This window comes from Meira miltonrushii, assembly GCF_003144205.1.
Source record: "Meira miltonrushii strain MCA 3882 unplaced genomic scaffold FA14scaffold_1, whole genome shotgun sequence".
NCBI lineage: Eukaryota > Fungi > Basidiomycota > Exobasidiomycetes > Exobasidiales > Brachybasidiaceae > Meira > Meira miltonrushii.
In genome coordinates this window covers 4,087,278-4,104,992 of record NW_020289943.1, presented here as the reverse complement: position 1 = coordinate 4,104,992, position 17,715 = coordinate 4,087,278, and the positions used below count along the sequence as shown (strand labels likewise).

The 17,715-nt window shown below is 44.9% G+C and overlaps 4 protein-coding genes across 4 annotated transcripts; 2 read left to right on the top strand and 2 right to left on the bottom strand.

Annotated features, from left to right (window-relative positions):
- The first annotated feature begins 1,350 nt into the window (after positions 1-1,350).
- Positions 1,351-8,438, top strand: FA14DRAFT_188251 (putative glutamate synthase). Its single transcript, XM_025501644.1, has 2 exons — positions 1,351-5,422; positions 5,502-8,438. The coding sequence occupies exons 1-2, from the start codon at positions 1,775-1,777 to the stop codon at positions 8,376-8,378; spliced, it is 6,525 nt and encodes a 2,174-aa protein (XP_025358540.1). The 5' UTR covers positions 1,351-1,774; the 3' UTR covers positions 8,379-8,438.
- A 380-nt stretch (positions 8,439-8,818) lies between these two features.
- FA14DRAFT_159893 (uncharacterized protein) lies at positions 8,819-11,512 on the bottom strand. The gene has a single exon (XM_025498441.1). The coding sequence runs from the start codon at positions 11,227-11,229 to the stop codon at positions 8,950-8,952; it is 2,280 nt and encodes a 759-aa protein (XP_025358539.1). The 5' UTR covers positions 11,230-11,512; the 3' UTR covers positions 8,819-8,949.
- Positions 11,513-12,507: 995 nt separating this feature from the next.
- FA14DRAFT_117646 (uncharacterized protein) lies at positions 12,508-15,804 on the top strand (the record flags this gene model as incomplete). The annotated part of the gene is made up of 2 exons (XM_025496244.1): positions 12,508-12,658; positions 12,728-15,804. 2 exons carry the CDS (start codon positions 12,508-12,510, stop codon positions 15,802-15,804), a joined length of 3,228 nt encoding a protein of 1,075 aa, XP_025358538.1.
- Positions 15,805-15,832: 28 nt separating this feature from the next.
- On the bottom strand, positions 15,833-17,470 carry FA14DRAFT_177508 (uncharacterized protein; the record flags this gene model as incomplete). The annotated part of the gene is made up of 1 exon (XM_025500748.1): positions 15,833-17,470. The coding sequence occupies one exon, from the start codon at positions 17,468-17,470 to the stop codon at positions 15,833-15,835; it is 1,638 nt and encodes a 545-aa protein (XP_025358537.1).
- Positions 17,471-17,715: the final 245 nt, after the last annotated feature.

The following is a 17,715-nucleotide window of genomic DNA, read 5'->3' as shown; positions in this document are numbered from 1 at the left end:
TCTGACTGAAAGTTGGTAATCTTTTGACTAATTCTTCCTAGAACGTATCACAGGGGATAATGCAAACTTCTACAGTCTGCAATGCCGAAGGCAAAGAGCTGGCTTCTTAGTTGGGAAAGGCTGAGACCGATACAAGAACTTCTTTCATAAGATGAATTTGATCGTATTTTCCCATATTCTACACGCCCCCTTATTACCGTGCTGTCCTTATATCCGATCACGCCTCTTCTCAAATGAATCATTAAGCAAGACTGGAACCCATTCAAGTATGATTATTGCTAATTATCTTCATCTTATTGTCGAGGTGGTGATAAGGTGTTGGTGATTGTTAGGATGCAAACCGCACAGACAAATACCATCATAGCATTCATTTGGACGGCACCGTTGACGGAGCTAAAAACGCCCGCTTTGATTGGGGTCCTGCCTTTCTTTTTCGACCGATTCACCCGAAGAACGAAGAAGAGCGGCGCAAGTATAAGCGAGAAGTGTTGCTTAAGCAGCGTATAATGCTCAGCCACTATTTTTAATAAGTTTGGCGTCTGAGCCCTTGAATGTCAAAAGAGCTTTAAAGGTACTTTGCCCGATGCAGGCTCTTATTCCCTTTCGAAGACCTTCGGAGAAATTACTGAGTGAAAATAAAAATCATAATTTGCATAAGCAATTCAATCGATTCGTTCGGTATTCTCTCGGGCGCTATCAAAAACACACGCATAAGAAAAGGCGGTGATTGGTGGTGACCGTCTGAGTCATCATTGTTTCCGTTGAGAAGCGCTTCCAGACATGTCAACGCCGGATAATACACAGCGGATGACATCGGAGTCAAAGTCATATAAGAAGGTATGCATATATTTAGACTCAATCATGTTCCATAATACCATATAGGCCTATGATTAAGGCACAGTGCCTGTTCATTCACTAACCATGAAGCGGCTTTGAGTTGTATTTTAGTGTCCTAGTTTCACGCATGCAGTTGAATGATTGGTCAGAATAGATAAAAAAAAGGTAATGTATATTCGTGCGTAAGCGAAAGAACGGCAGCGATGTTTTCTGTGATTCGGTCTAGACTTGAGGCGAAATACGCGCATACAATGCAATACACTTTTTTATTGGCGGGCGCATCCAATCAAGCTCATCTAATCTTTCTCCGACCTGTACCGTTTTATGCACATTGGCACAGGTGCGGGCACCCGCTTCCCCCACTATTGCCGTAGTTAGAGTAACTAGGTATATTTGACAGAGAAGGTACCTAAGTGAAAAAAAGACGAGAAGAGCGAGAAAAAAAAATATAAAAAATAGATTAATCGCGCACTTTTTATCAACCGTTCTTATCTATACACTGAAAAAGTGCATCAACTCAATCTTTCAATTGGATGCAAAATTGTATCTTATTCACACCTGCATAAGGAATTCTCTTGTCCAATAGGATAGCCCATTTCTAGTGTAAGCAAAAATACACGTACACGCCAAAGAAGCTTATTCATTCTATCTTCACCTCTTTTTTCTTCTTCTTCACCATATCATCTCTTGCATTCTTGGCCATCGCCACATAGAACGTTATTCCCCGTACAGGGTGGCCACTAAAGTTTAAAGAGGGTTTTCCGATCTTACTGTTGAGCGCATCGGCGCGCACTTTTTATCTACGACTTTACTCGTCTTCTTCTCAACTCTCGTTCAATCAAAGAAGGATTAACGGTGTGAAGTGACAATCCTGTTCATTATTTGTCATTCTTCTTTCCGAGCTACTCATCTTTTCAGTTGATTTGCTCACACAAGTATGTCTTCAATCGCCACAGTCTCTTACAACAAACAGCGCAGAGCTGAAGATAAGACATTCAACAACCAATCCTACCTTGGTTCAATTCAAGATCATGAAGAAGTAACCACTTCAAACGACATCGAAGCCAACGGCTTTGAGTCGGTCTCTCGTGCACCGGAAACATGGGCTGGCGCTTTACCTGCTGCTCAAGGTCTCTATGACCCAGACAACGAAAAGGATTCTTGCGGTGTCGGTTTCATGTGCCACATCAAGGGAAAGCCAGCACACAAAATTGTGACTGATGCAAAATCTCTATTGTGCAACATGACCCATCGTGGTGCCACCGGTGCAGATGCCCGTGATGGTGATGGTGCTGGTGTGATGACTGGTATTCCAGACACCTTCTTGAGGAGAGAGTCTGAGCGTGATATCGGTCACACTTTGCCCGCTCAAGGTCAATACGCCGTCGGTAACTTGTTCTTCGATCCTCGTGATGACAAGGCAAGAGCTGAGCACGTCGCCATTTTCGAGAAGATGGCTAGCAAGCTTCATTTGCGCGTCTTGGGATGGCGTGAGGTTCCAGTCGACAACTCCATCCTTGGTCCCGCCGCTTTGAGCAAGGAACCCAAGATCTTGCAACCTTTTGTCGTTTTGGCTGACCATTACGGCACTGATACAAACAAGTGCAAAGATCCCTCTGCTCCCTTTGACGCTCAATATTTCAGCCGTCAATTGTACGTTTTGCGTAAATCCGCCACTCACGGTATCGGTTTGCCAAAATGGTTCTACATCTGTTCATTGTCCAACACAAACATCGTTTACAAGGGTCAATTGAGTCCTCGTCAAGTGTACGATTATTACCACGACTTAAATAACGCACACTACGCAAGTCACTTTGCCCTTGTTCACTCCCGTTTCTCAACAAACACATTCCCAAGTTGGGATCGTGCACAACCTATGAGATGGGCAGCCCACAATGGTGAAATCAACACCATCCGTGGTAACAAGAACTGGATGCGAGCTCGTGAAGGTTTGTTGAAATCAGAAACATTCAAGGATGAATTAGACATGTTATACCCAATTATTGAAAACGGTGGTTCAGACTCTGCTGCTTTCGATAACGTTTTGGAACTTTTGGTCATCAACAATGTTTTGACTTTGCCACAAGCAGTCATGATGATGGTTCCAGAAGCATGGCAAGGAAACGAAGATGAAATGGACCCAGCCAAAGCAGCATTCTACAAGTGGGCTGCTTGTTTGATGGAACCTTGGGATGGTCCAGCTTTGTTCACCTTCTCTGATGGTCGTTACTGTGGTGCTAATTTGGACCGTAACGGTTTACGTCCTTGTCGTTACTGCATCACAGATGAAGATGTCATGGTCTGTGCCTCCGAAACCGGTGCTGTTACCATTGCACCCGAACGCATCTTATCAAAGGGCCGATTGCAACCCGGAAAGATGCTTTTGGTTGACACAGTTGAAGGCCGCGTGATTGACGATCGTGAATTGAAGAAGACCACAGCTCAACGTGCAGACTTTGCTGCTTGGTTGGAAGCACAATTGTTGGATTTGAACAACATTGTTTCCAAGGTTCGTAGATCCGTTGATATCTCACCTAAACTTGACGAACACACCGTGCAAAATGATCCCAAAATGTTGGCATTCGGTTACACATCCGAACAGGTCAGTCTTTTGATGTTGCCAATGGTGAACGATGGATCTGAAGCATTGGGATCTATGGGTAACGATGCTCCTTTGGCATGCATGGCACAAGCCCCTCGTTTGATCTACGACTATTTCAGACAATTGTTTGCTCAAGTCACCAACCCTCCAATTGATCCTATCCGTGAAGCTGTTGTTATGTCTTTGGAACAATACATTGGTCCCGAAGGAAACTTGTTGGACATGAACCCCAATCAGTGTCACAGATTGCGATTGGGCAGCCCCATCTTGACTATTCAAGAGTGCAATGCTCTCAAGAACTTGGACAAGGTTCACTCTGACTGGCCTGCACAAGTGATCGATTGCACATACAACAAGAGTGAAGGTATCGAAGGATACGAAGCTACTCTCAACCGTATTTGCACTGAAACATCTCAAGCTATTCGTGATGGCTACCGCGTTGCTGTCTTGTCTGACCGTAATGTTGGCCCTGAACGTGTGGCAATCAGTTCTCTTGTTGCTTGCGGTAGTGTTCATCATCATTTGATCCGCAACAAGGAACGTAGCAAGGTCGCTTTGGTCATGGAATCCGGTGAAGCACGTGAAATTCATCACATGTGTGTTTTGGTCGGATACGGTGCTGATGCAATCTGTCCTTGGTTATCATTGGAAGCCATGTTGAAGGTTTCCCGTGAAGGATTGCTCAAGGTCGACATGTCTGACGAGAAATTGATTGCCAACTGGCGTAAGTCTATCGACGGTGGTATCTTGAAGGTGATGTCCAAGATGGGTATCTCCACCCTTCAATCTTACAAGGGTGCTCAAATCTTTGAAGTTTTGGGTTTGGACGATACCGTTGTTGACAGATGTTTCTCTGGTACTGCTTCCCGTATCAAGGGTTCTACATTCGAACTTTTGGCTATGGACGCATTGGAATTCCACGACCGCGGTTACCCTGCCCGTTTGACAGTCACTCCACCCGGTTTGCCGGAATCAGGTGAATACCATTACCGTACTGGTGGTGAAGGTCACATCAACGACCCTGTCAGTATTGCTAACTTGCAAGATGCCGCTCGTGAACGCAATCAAGCTGCTTACGACACATACTCCAAAGCTGCTCACAATTCAGTCAAATCTGTTACCCTTCGTGGTTTGTTGGACTTTGCATACGAAAAAGCACGTCCAATCCCAATCGATCAAGTTGAGCCATGGACTGAAATTGTTCAACGATTTGCAACTGGTGCCATGTCTTACGGTAGTATCAGTATGGAAGCACATTCTGCTTTGGCCATTGCAATGAACCGCATCGGTGGTAAATCGAACACCGGTGAAGGAGGTGAAGATGCCGAGCGTTCTATCCCTCTTCCAAACGGTGACTCCTTGCGTTCCAAGATTAAGCAAATCGCTTCTGGTCGTTTCGGTGTTACATCAAACTACATTGCTGATTCAGATGATTTGCAAATCAAGATGGCACAAGGTGCTAAGCCAGGTGAAGGTGGTGAATTGCCAGGTGACAAGGTTTCTCCTTCCATTGCCCGCACTCGTCACTCAACTGCCGGTGTCGGTCTTATTTCACCACCACCCCATCACGACATTTACTCTATCGAAGATTTGAAACAGTTGATCTACGATTTGAAGTGCGGTAACCCTCGTGCACGTGTCAGTGTCAAGTTGGTGGCCGAACCAGGTGTTGGTGTTGTTGCTGCTGGTGTGGCAAAGGCAAAGGCAGATCATATCACAATCTCAGGTCACGATGGTGGTACTGGTGCTGCTAAATGGACAAGTATCAAGTATGCTGGTTCACCTTGGGAATTGGGATTGTCTGAAACCCATCAAACTTTGGTCTTGAACGACTTGCGTGGACGTGTTACAGTTCAAACTGACGGTCAATTACGTACCGGACGTGATGTTGCTATCGCATGTTTGCTTGGTGCTGAAGAATGGGGTTTCGCAACCACTCCTTTGATCGCTTTGGGATGCATTATGATGAGAAAATGCCATTTGGTACGTATTTATTATTCTCCCTGTATTCTTCTACTAGATCTATTTGCTGACTAAAAACTCTACTCTCTTTCCTCTTTAGAACACTTGCCCTGTCGGTATTGCAACCCAAGATGCTGCTCTCCGTGAGAAGTTCGCTGGTATGCCCGAATCTGTTACAAACTTCTTCTTCTTGATGGCCGAAGAATTGCGTGGTATCATGGCCAAACTTGGTCTTCGTACCATCAATGAAATGGTTGGTAGAAGCGACCTCCTCAAGGTCGATGAAAGTTTGCGCACACCAAAGACTGCCAACTTGGACCTGAGCGCTGTTCTCAAGCCTGCTCATGAAATGCGTCCAGGTGCCGCAACTTACAAGGTTCGTCAACAAGACCACAAATTATACATTCGTCTCGATAACAAGTTTATCGAAGAAAGTGAGCCAGCTTTGACACAAGGCTTGCCCGTTCAAATCGAATGCGATGTTGTGAACACTGATCGTGCATTGTGCTCTACTTTGTCTTACCGTGTTTCCAAGATTTACGGTGAAGAAGGTTTGCCCCGTGACACAATCCATATCAACGCAAAGGGAAGTGCCGGTCAATCTTGCGGTGCCTTCTTGGCTCCAGGTATCACATTCGAGCTTGAAGGTGACGCAAACGATTACGTCGGTAAGGGTATGAGCGGTGGTCGCTTGATCATCTACCCACCAAAGAACTCCGCTTTCAAGGCTGAAGAGAACATCATCGTCGGTAACGTTTGTTTGTACGGTGCTACTTCTGGTAATGCATACTTCCGTGGTATTGCTGCCGAACGTTTCGCAGTACGTAACTCCGGTGCACATGCTGTCGTTGAAGGTGTAGGAGATCACGGATGTGAATACATGACTGGTGGTCGTGTTGTTATCTTGGGTGCAACTGGACGCAACTTTGCTGCCGGTATGAGCGGTGGTATCGCTTACGTTCTTGATATGAACAGAGACTTCCACACAAGATGCAACACCGGTATGGTCGAATTGGGTCCAGTCAATGACCCTCAAGATATCGCTGAATTGCGTAACTTGATCGAGAACCATCGTCATTACACCGGATCAACAGTTGCTGAACATGTCTTGCATGACTTCCACCATCTTTTGCCACGCTTCGTCCGTGTTATGCCATTGGACTACAAGCGTGTCTTGGAAGAAGAAGCTGCAAAGGCTGCTGCTGAGAAGAAACGTTCGAGTCATGTTGACTTGCTCGGTACACTTTCTCGTCACGGTAGTCAAGTTGACGTTTCCGTTACTGAGGACACCGAAGCTAAGACTGCGAACGCTGTCAAATGTGAGCCAGCAGTTGCTGATGTTGAAGACTCCATGGTTGATGATGAATCTCAAAAGGCAAGATTGGCCAAATTGGACAAGACTCGTGGTTTCATGAAGTACAAGCGATTGGGAGAACATTACCGTACACCCACTAAGCGTACAAAGGACTGGAACGAACTTTCAACTCGTTTGACCGATGCCGAATTGAAATACCAAACAGCCCGTTGCATGGACTGTGGTGTTCCATTCTGTCAAACAGGAACTGGTTGCCCAATCGCAAACGTTATTCCTCAATTCAACAACCTTGTCTTCAAGGGTCAATGGGAAGCCGCTTTCCACTCTTTGGCAAAGACTAACAACTTCCCCGAATTCACTGGTCGTGTTTGCCCTGCTCCATGTGAAGGTGCATGTGTTTTGGGTATCAATGAACCAGCTGTCGGTATCAAGAGTGTCGAATGTGCCATTATTGACAAGGCTTGGGAAATGGGATGGATGAAGCCAAACCCACCTCAACACCGTACCGGCAAGACAATTGCCGTCATTGGTTCAGGACCAGCTGGTCTAGCATGTGCTGATCAATTGAACCGTGCTGGTCATTCAGTCACAATCTATGAACGTGCTGACCGTCCAGGTGGTTTGTTGATGTACGGTATCCCCAACATGAAGCTCGAAAAGAGATTCGTCATGCGTCGTTTGAAGATCATGGAAGACGAAGGCGTCAAATTCGTTTGCGGCGTTAGCGTTGGTACAGATGTCTCTGCTGATGATTTGCGTGCTCAAAACGATGCAGTCGTCTTCGCAACTGGAAGCACCAAACCACGTGATTTGAGCATTCCTGGTCGTGATGCAGACGGTATCTTCTTTGCAATGGACTTCTTGAGCATGAACACAAGAAGTTTGTTGGACTCTGCTCATGAAGATGGTCGTTACATCTCTGCAAAGGGCAAGAAGGTTATCGTTATTGGTGGTGGTGATACAGGTAATGACTGTATCGGTACTTCCATCCGTCATGGTGCAACATCGATCAACAACTTTGAATTGTTGCCAATGCCATCCAAGACTGGTCGTACACGCGATAACCCATGGCCACAATGGCCACGTATCTTCCGTACCGATTACGGTCATACAGAATGCAAAGAGAAATGGGGAGAAGATCCAAGAACATATGAGATCACAACTACCCAATTCGAAAAGGATGAATCTGGCAAATTGGTTGCATTGCATACGCAAGAAGTTAAATGGGAGAAGGATGCTTCTGGTCGCTGGCAAATGAACAAGGTACCAGGAAGTGATAAGAGATGGGAATGCGATTTGGTATTCTTATCTCTCGGTTTCTTGTCTCCTGAAAAGGAAGCTTACTCTTCTTTGGGTCTTGAACAAGACGGTCGCGGTAACATTTTAGCCGATGACCGTGAAGGTAAATCACCTTATAAGACTTCCGTTGAAAAGGTATACGCAACAGGTGATTGTCGTCGTGGTCAATCATTGGTTGTGACTGGTATCATGGAAGGTCGTGCTTGTGCAGCATCAATCGATGCTGATTTGGAAGGTGAATCAAGATTGCCCTGGTCAGGAGGTATTCCAAAGCGTACTTTTAACTCGCAAAAATGGTCAGCAAAGAAGCCAGCTGCTATCGCAAACGGTCATGCTGAACCTCAAGTAGCCGCAGCTGCTTAAGGGTAGCAGGCAAATCAATATATCAAAAGGATTCATAATTCAATCCAATCCTATTTTTTTCTTATATTTTTCTTACCATAGATGTTTTTATCTTTCTTTCTTTTTGTCTCGTGCTTATTTATTGCTTATATCTCGAATGTTTCATTTTATGTGCTTCATTATCTATGTGTGCTAAGTTAGGAACAGAAAGGGGCTTAAAGTCCCCGGCGACGACATCGCCTGACCTTTACTCATTTGATCGTCTTCAAAAACGAATCCCGTGGCGCTGGGCGGCGTATTTCAAGAGAGTCTGATAAATTGATATATTAGCTTGTTGCCGCTAAAAAGGAAGCATTGCGGAAACAAGACGACCATTCGATTCGCCGAAAACTTAATCATAGAAGCTCTTTATTTTTATTTGTTTATCAAAGTGATCAAGTTTGTTTAAAATTTCATTCCATTAGCATGATTTCCGAGCGCGAGGGTATAAATTTCACACAGGGATAAAAAGCAAGCAGTATGTAGAAGAGTAACGGAACAAGTTCAAAGTAATCATGGAATCAGGGGGGAAAAGGAATGAAATTTTTTTTCCTTAAACCTTTTGAGAGGGAACGATTGAGAAAGCTCCAGAGTACCAGTTGGGCTTTGCTGCACCTCCATCATCGAGTGCCTTCTTTTCGGTTTCGTCCAATCTATGGATCCATCCATCAGGAGAGCCCATCTTTGGCAAGATTGAGTCACGCTTAGAAGTGGCCAATTTGAATGTACCTTGAGATGGTTTTTGGGAACCGTTGTCTGATTTACCGAATCGGTTCTTGAGTGTGTCCATCTTCTTGCCTTCTTCAGCTTCTTTGGCGGCAACGAGGTGATCGTTAACCTTCTCCAATCCGTCACGGATACCGTTTTCGGTCACCTTGCACAATTGCTTCTTGATCAAGCTGGCTGCCAAAGGACGCATGATCTTAACCAAAACGTCATGCTTAGACTTACGAATTGCGAAATCGATCTTGTGAATCTTTGCTTTGACTTGTTTAACTTGGAAGACATCGCGAGTTCCTGTACGGGTTTCAAGGGTAACGCTAACAGTCAAACCTTGACCGCCCAAAAAGACATCTGCAACACCGGAATCCTTCAAAGAGGGGAAACCCTTCTTCTTGTTGATGGACCATGCAACGTCACGCAAATCGGTTTGAATTTGAGACAACAAGATCTTGACGGATCCCTTGTGGTTATCAGTGATCTTCTTGAATGCAGACATACGGTGGAAGTGATGAGCTTCAATTTCGATCAAGTTAGGGATAATGTTGGCAGGATCGATGTTCAAATTTTCAATGACAAGGTCAACCATTGGGTCACTGAATTCGATACGTGGGATTGGTACAAATCCAACATGCTTGAGCAATTGTGGCAAGATTGGGTCACGGATATCGTCCCACAAGTGAGGCTTGAAGGTTGCCTTACCTTCAGCGTTGAAGAAGACATCACGTCCCAATTTGTGCCATTTTTCACCAAATTCAATGTTTGTTGGGTCATCACCCATTGCTGAGAAGAAGATTTCAACTTCTTTGAAGAAGTGCTTGAAGTGGTCTTCGTATTTACCTTTGTCATCCTTGTTGATTCCGGTGAAGAACTTCTTACCGGTTGTTCGCAATTGTTTGGCTTGGTTGTTTGCTTCATCCTTCATGACGAATCCGGGTTCTTGAACGCAACGGCGAACGAATTGGTCAATTGACTTGAAGTATTGCTTCAATTCAGGGTCCTTGGCACAATCGTTGTACAAGACATCCAAAGCATCCAACATTGGTTGAGTTGGGCGACCGTTGGCAAAACGTTCCAAAACCTTACGGAAAGAGCGTTGAGCGTGAGAGATGTTGCTTTCGTTGGCAACGCTCTTTGCGTTGTTTTCGACTTGGGTGTGAATATCATTGGCAACACCTTTGTAGTTCTCAGCGGCTGACAAGAAGAATTCAATTGCATCACGATAATCAGGGTGACGTTGGCATTCGACCAAGATCTTCTTCAAACGGTAGATGAATTGATCGCGGCGTTCTTCAGGGAAGTTCTCCTTGAAGTAGTTGACTGTCTTATCCTTGTGTTCGCGAATGACTTCCTTGTGTTCTTCAGGAATGCGATTGGCTTGTGCGGTCAATTCAGGATTTGGGTCACCGTTTGCGGCAGCACGCTTCTTGTCTGCTTCCAATTCGAGCTTAGCGGCTTCCTTCTCTTCTTTGCTCTTTGTCTTGAGACCTTGTGGAATATCGTCATGGAACTCGTTCTCTGGAGCTGGGTGATCGACGGAAGCCAGCTTTTCTTCGTCAGGACGAATCTTGCCGGCGCTGTATTGAGCAGCATCTGCAAAGATATCACGACCGATCAAGCCCAAATCGTTGAACAATTTACGTGCTTCACCGTTGCGCAAGAAGAGTTTGAACAAAGTTCTGAAAGCTTCACCAGCAGTTTCGGCATCTTTCTTGGCTTCGCCTTGTGTGACGGGTGCGGTCATTCCAGTAGCACCCTTGTAATCAGCCTTGACGGTTGCATGGATGAATTCTTGAATTTCTTGGTTTGAGTTCTTTTCAGCGACAATCTTGCGCATGGAAGCAATGATTGCACGAATATCTTCGATCAAGACTTGACCGTCTTTTGACAACTTTGAAGTATCAACGGGGCTATTACGTTCTGCATAAGTCAAAGCATCAAAGATTTGTTGGTTGTCTGGCAAACGACCTTCTCTGAATGCTTGAATTACACCATAGAAGGAGATTTTTCGATTAATATCTTCTTCTTTGAACTTTCCATCTTGAGGCATTGTGACTGCATTTTTTGATGGATTGTCGGAGATCTGTTGAACGGAATCAGCGACTTTTGACATTTTGACGATTGATTATGTGGTGGTGGTGGTGATTAATAAAATAAGAAAAGTGTATAAATGTAGGAAGTGTGTTTAATAATTACGATCCAATCGATGGTATCGTGTACTCGTTCAAAAAGAGAAAGAAAGAGTAGGTATCCGGTTGGTATCAAATAATTATGCGTGATGGTGGAGGAAAGGAAGAAAGAAATGAAATGGAAAAGGTCCAAGTTATATGTGTTTAGGCAAGCTAAGTGAAAAAGCTCCGAGTATGGACATTTGATTAATGACAAAGAGAAGCGAGTAACTGTTTAAGGTCCCTGGCCATATGCCGGGGGATAGAAGAAGATCTTAAACACACACACAATTCAATCCAAATTCCCTCTTTTAGATCGAAAGTGCAAGCAAATATTCCCAGCCCTAGCGTGAAAATTATATTGACACAGCACTTTAGCACTGTTGTTTATCAACCTCCACCTGTCATGTTGTACGCATGTGTACGCGCATATATGCACACAAAAAAGCGCGATTCGACTGGGGACATGGGGAGAGTTGCCGACTGACAGATGAACCAAAAAAGGGTTTTACATCATCAAGCAGAAAAGAAAGGAATGAATGCATCAATCAATGATGATCTGCTTGATTACATACGTGGTATGGTTACAATAAGGGGCATTCAACAACTCAAAAAGGGTTCAAAATTTGCATCTTTTTTTACACAATAGCCAACGAAAGCGCAAAGGGCAACTCTAGCTCCTTTTGCATGTACGCATAAGAAGCTTCGGTACTTTTGCCAAACAAATACAACCGCGCGCGCCTGCTTACTTCTCCATCCTTTGCGTCATTTTACAGATTAAATTAGCCAAATTGGCAATCAATCATTCAAATAAACAGATGCCGTATTGTGTTGTGTACATCGGATAAAGTATGCATACCTTACTGAAATTCAATTTACACAGCCTCTTCCATGTGAATAAGCTTAGCAAGAAATGCAATCACCGTCAATGGGAGAAAAAGAACACGTGCTGAGAAGCAAGACACGCTACTTCTCCCCCGCACCACTTTTCTAATTATCTACCTTGAGCGGTAAGCCATTATTAGCATTAACCTTAAAAGCGGAGCGGGTAGTCGTATGCAAGAGAGGGGTTCCTTTGCTGTGCAGGTGCATGAATCATCTTTAAAGCCGCATATTGAATTGACTTGCCGTTCTGGCTATTGTTCCTCCTCTTCCTATCAGATCCATCATAGTCTTGCAAGATGTTGGGGTCTGTCTCAGGGATGGAGTTGTTGGTGGACATGATGAGCAAGGCAAATAATATATTTCTTGCCTTGTTCGTCATTCGATTGGCGCAACCATTAACGATTTTAGCAATCGTTTTGATTTCCACTTTACTCAAACCAACAGTGGAATTGGCAAAATTCATCTTTGCTCCTAATCCAAATCAAATAAGTGCTGCTACAACACGATATGGAACAAACATCAACGGAGCTGATGGCAACGGCTTGCTTTCTCGATCAGGATCTATTGCCAATTTACCCATTCCGGGTGAGGTACCACAACCCAGAGATGCCGTACCCGAACCAACACCAGTCATCGTTCCTGTTCGATCACGTAGAAGGATATTAACATTCTTGGTTCTATCTGCTTTGGCTGGTACATACTTTGCATCAGGCGTATTCATCGTTTTACGTGCACTCATTCCGCCTCAAACATGGACACCATCTCATCAAAGATGGCAAATGTTGGATTGGCAAGCATTGTTAGGCTTGATTGCTTGGAGCTCTGTGGCAATTGCGATCGCATATGAAGAGTCTACTAGAGGACGGGGACATTATGGTCGAGGTAAAGCAGGCTGGTCAGCTCTCGTCGGTATGACGGGAGATATTACCTTACTGGCATTATACCTCAAAAGCAGATCTGCACCGATTGAAGATCTTCCGAAAAGCAAGCTTTGGGTTATTGGTCAATTAGCTTTGATTTTTGTCAGAATTGTATTGCTCTACCCAATGGTGTTCCTTGCCTTACGTTGGGATAAAACAACATTCGTCAGAGCATCTGAATTGGCACAACAAATCAACAATTTACCCAGCGATGTAGGAAATGCGGAATCTAGCGGAACAACAGAACAAACATCTTTATTGCAGCCTCCAAGCAGCACAGTTGGAGGGCTTCCGACCGCCAAATATGGTGCCACAAGTCTTGGAGGGGTTCAAGCTGCACATGGCAAACTTAGCTCCAGCAGTAATGGTCAGCAAAGTGGATCAGGATCGCGATCCCCAAATCCAAACGCAGCAAATGCTTCTATGGGATTGACACTTGCAGCACAGCCTCCTCCGCCTACTTTTGGTTTGTTCTTCCAACGTGTTCGGGCTCTTTTCCCTTATCTCTGGCCTTCGCAATCTGTGCATCTGCAACTTTTGGCTCTGTTTTGCGTTGGCCTTTTGGCAGCAGGTCGTTTGGTGAACTTGCTTGTTCCTCTTACATTGGGAAAGATTGTCGAAGATCTCTCATCCGAGCGAGCGCCTTGGTGGCATATTGCCGCATATGCTTTTCTGAAAATGCTGCAAGGAAGTGGTGGTCTTTTGGCTGTTTTGCAAGCCCTTGCTTGGTTGCCGATTGAGCAATTCAGCGATCGAAGTATCTCAATTATGGCATTCGACCATCTTTTGCACCTAAGTATGGCTTTCCATGCTCGCAGAAAGATGGGTGAAATTTTACGAATCCTGGATCGTGGTGCAGTGATTTCTACGTTCTTCCAGTATCTCACCTTCAACGTTATTCCGATCTTTGTCGATATCGCAGTTGCAATGGTCTTTTTGGGATCGAAATTCGGATGGGCTGTGGGTGTGGCAATCTTTGCGGTGATGTATTTGTATACGCATGTTTCTGTCACATTGACAACATGGCGTACAGGTTTACGTCGTGAAGCTAACAACAAGGACAGTATCTCACGAGCAATTCATGCTGATGTGTTGATCAATTACGAATTGGTCAAGGTACATTCCAACGAACCGTACGAATTGGACAGGTATCGAGCAGCCTTGTTGGATTATCAACAAGCCGATTATCGAGTTACAGCTTCACTGAATTTGCTCAACTTGGTTCAAAACAGTATCATCACTTCAAGTACTCTGGTCACCTGTTTGCTCGTTGCCAAAAGCGTGGTTGAGGGTCACACAAAAGCGAGCGACTTTGTGGTGTTTATCACATACTTGCAACAAGTTTACGTCCCATTGAGCTTTTTGGGTACCTTGCACAGGGTATTGATGCAAAATTTGGTGGATACCGACAAATTGATGAATCTCTTGGAAGAAGAATCAGATGTGAAAGATGTACCTGGCGCAAAGGACCTCATCGTTACCGATGGAGTGATCGAATTCAAAGATGTTGTCTTCAGTTATGATAACAAGATCGAAGCGTTGAAAGGTGTAAACTTCAAAGTTCATGCAAATGAGAGTGGCGCTTTGGTAGGCGAAAGTGGAGCGGGAAAAAGTAGTATCATGAGACTGTTATACCGCTTCTACGATATCCAACAAGGCACAATTTTCATTGACGGACAAGACATTAGCAAGGTGAAACAAGCAAGTTTGCGAAAAGCGATCGGAATTGTGCCACAAGAGCCCGGATTGTTCAATACCAGCATTTACCAGAACATCCTGTACGGAAACAACTCTGCGTCTGATGAAGAAGTAGAAGCAGCGGCCAAAGCAGCTCAAATCTACGATCGAATCTTGTCATTCCCGGAAGGATGGAATACAGTCGTTGGAGAAAGAGGAGTCAAATTATCGGGAGGTGAAAAGCAGAGAGTAGCTTTGGCGAGAACGTTTTTGAAAAACCCAAAGATTTTATTATTAGATGAAGCAACAAGCGCATTGGATACCCATACGGAAAAGCAACTGCAACTCGCACTGAAAAATATCTTGCAAGGTAGAACAAGTCTAACAATTGCTCATCGGCTTAGCACAATCGTCAATTCGGAAAGAATAATCGTCTTGGATAACGGTAGAGTAGTAGAGAACGGAAGTCACGTCGATTTGATTAATGAAAACGGATTGTACAAAGGTATGTGGATGCAACAAATCAAGACAGACGAAGAAGCACGAATGGCGGAACAGGAAGCAGAGATTCCCAAAGTAGATGCCACCACAATCACAGTGGATGTTCCCCAAGCAGATCCTATCACTGCAGATCTCCCAAAGGATGATGCACCAAAAACTGATCTCCCCAAAGCAGAGCCTCCCAAGGTGGATACCCCCAGAGAAGACGCTCCGGAGGAGGATGTACCCAAAGCGGATCCACCAAAAGCAGTCCCACCGCCGAAAGCAGATCCACCCAAAAGCGATACTTCGAAAGATGATGCCCCTAAAGCCGTTAAAGCTGACAACAAAAATCAAACGAGTCAAATCGAATTCGTAAAAGCTTCTCGGCTAGACTCCGAGGGTCCGACAAGTCGGGAAGGATCAGCTGCACCGAGTGAAGCTTCGGGAACGCCAGGCAAAGAAAGAGATAGATTCAGGCATCGCATCACATCTTTAATTCGCAGTCGGGCTTCAAGCGGTCACGAACGTAGTGGTTCATCTTCTAATCATAATTAAGTAATTATAGTATTGTACATGTTTCTATCTACCAGTCTGAATAGCCCGTGCCGAATATCGGATCTGTATTGAGATCGTCATCATCATCATCAAAAGCTTGACGGAGGGACTCGTCCAGATTTTCCATTCCAGTGTCTTCCTCCTCATCATTATCGTTTGTATTCATACTTGGGCCGAAGATAGAATCTGCCGATGACGTCAGGACAGGTTGGGATTCGCTTCTATGCCAATTTGTACCAGAGATCTTTTGTTTACCATCGGTCATTTGGGAAAAGCCGTTGGTATTCATCGTCTTGCGTCGGGTGGGTAAGTGTTGAACTTGGCGTGGCTTTGAAGGTGTGCTTAAAGCAATCACTTGAGCGGGTTGCTGCACCGGCTGTTTGATAGACTGCTGGTACGCCATACCATCTTGACGGTCCACACCATTGATAGACGATCCAACACTCTGACTTCGTTCCCATCGCTTTCGAACACTTACTTCCCTTGCATCCCACGTTGACTTTCGCTTCGCAGCTGCGAAAGATTGTGTTCTTTGAGAATTTTCCCGTAAAAGTGATCTTTGCAGTGCACCTACTGACTCTTTCGGTCGGGCGTCAACACTTTTCGCTCGAGGATCATCAGACTTCGTTCGAGAGTCTTTCTGTCTGCTACGTTTTGCCGGAGTGGCGGCAATTGAAATGAAACAACGAGATCGCAAAGTACCACATTGACGTGGCAGGGCTTTGGCAAAATGAGTTTCGATTAAATAACAAAACCATTGCAATACATCCCTATCATCTTTGCTTTCCTTCTTTCTACCTTCAGAACCAAACGGGATGCTCGAAGAGATGTTCGTCGTAGCCACACGTAGACAAAGAAAGTCAACTATACCTTCAAATTGCTTTGATAGGACCTCCGGATCCGATAGAGATTCTGACGAAGGATTTGTCTCTTTCGAGCCGGTGCTTGTTGGTGGTTTGCCCATTTGCCAAGGAAAGATGCTACCCACGCCCGTCCACCTTTGACTCTTTTCCGCCTTTCTCTTGCGGCGTTTGACTGAAGATGGACTTGAACTACTCTCTCCATCTTTTTCAATTGATTTGTTCATCTTGGAAAGATCTGGATTTTCTGCATTGAGTTGTAGGAGAGAAAGGAGTACCATTACCTGCAGCTGTAACTCTCTTGTTTCGATAGCATCGATCCATAATTTTCCGAATGAGCCGATCCCGCTCTCCTTTGATTCTTGTAGCTCCTTTGCAACGACTTTCGCCGGTCCACTTTTGAGCGCATTGCACACGATTGCTCTTTCGCTATCAGGTTGATCGATCGTCCCTTTTGCATCTATACATGCAAGTAACTTATCTTTGTCAGACCAGCCACTGGTTCCATCTGCCGTACCACTGAATCTTTGTCGGACTTCCGCCCGGGATCGTATGAGCAAACGTAATGCTTCTGCTGTGTTCTGGGTTGAACACGTATGCTGTAGATGTGATACGTGCGATAAGAATGCGGATAGAGGTGTATGATGCTCGCCTAACCACAAACTTTCATTGTACCGAAGTTGTATCCAATTTTCGGGTATAAGTGGCGATGCATTATGTTGTTCTTGATCATTGGTGAGTGTTATAGATGCAACAGAAGCGGGCCAAGTGAACGGACAGCCCAAATCGAGTCTTGTCTGTAGCATGGTGATCCCATACCTGAGGAGGGTATGTTGTTCTGGTGGTTCAAGATGTAGGAACGGCTCTTCATATAAAGTGTTGGTTTCGTCTTTACGCGTTTGGCGCGTATATTGCACGCGTATGACTATATGCTATTGCCATATCAAAATCCGTACCATCCATTGTGATATGCTGTACTTGCGCCTTTCGGCGAGTGATCGACATCGTCATATTCCACCGTCGATCCGGGGCGCATACATTGCCCCGAAAA

Coding starts and splice junctions, on each gene's coding strand:
- FA14DRAFT_188251 (XM_025501644.1), top strand. CDS start 1,775: ATGTCTTCAATCGCCACAGTCTCTTACAACAAACAGCGCAGAGCTGAA. Junction 5,423..5,501: donor TGATGAGAAAATGCCATTTG/GTACGTATTTAT, acceptor TTTCCTCTTTAG/AACACTTGCCCTGTCGGTAT.
- FA14DRAFT_159893 (XM_025498441.1), bottom strand. CDS start 11,229: ATGTCAAAAGTCGCTGATTCCGTTCAACAGATCTCCGACAATCCATCA.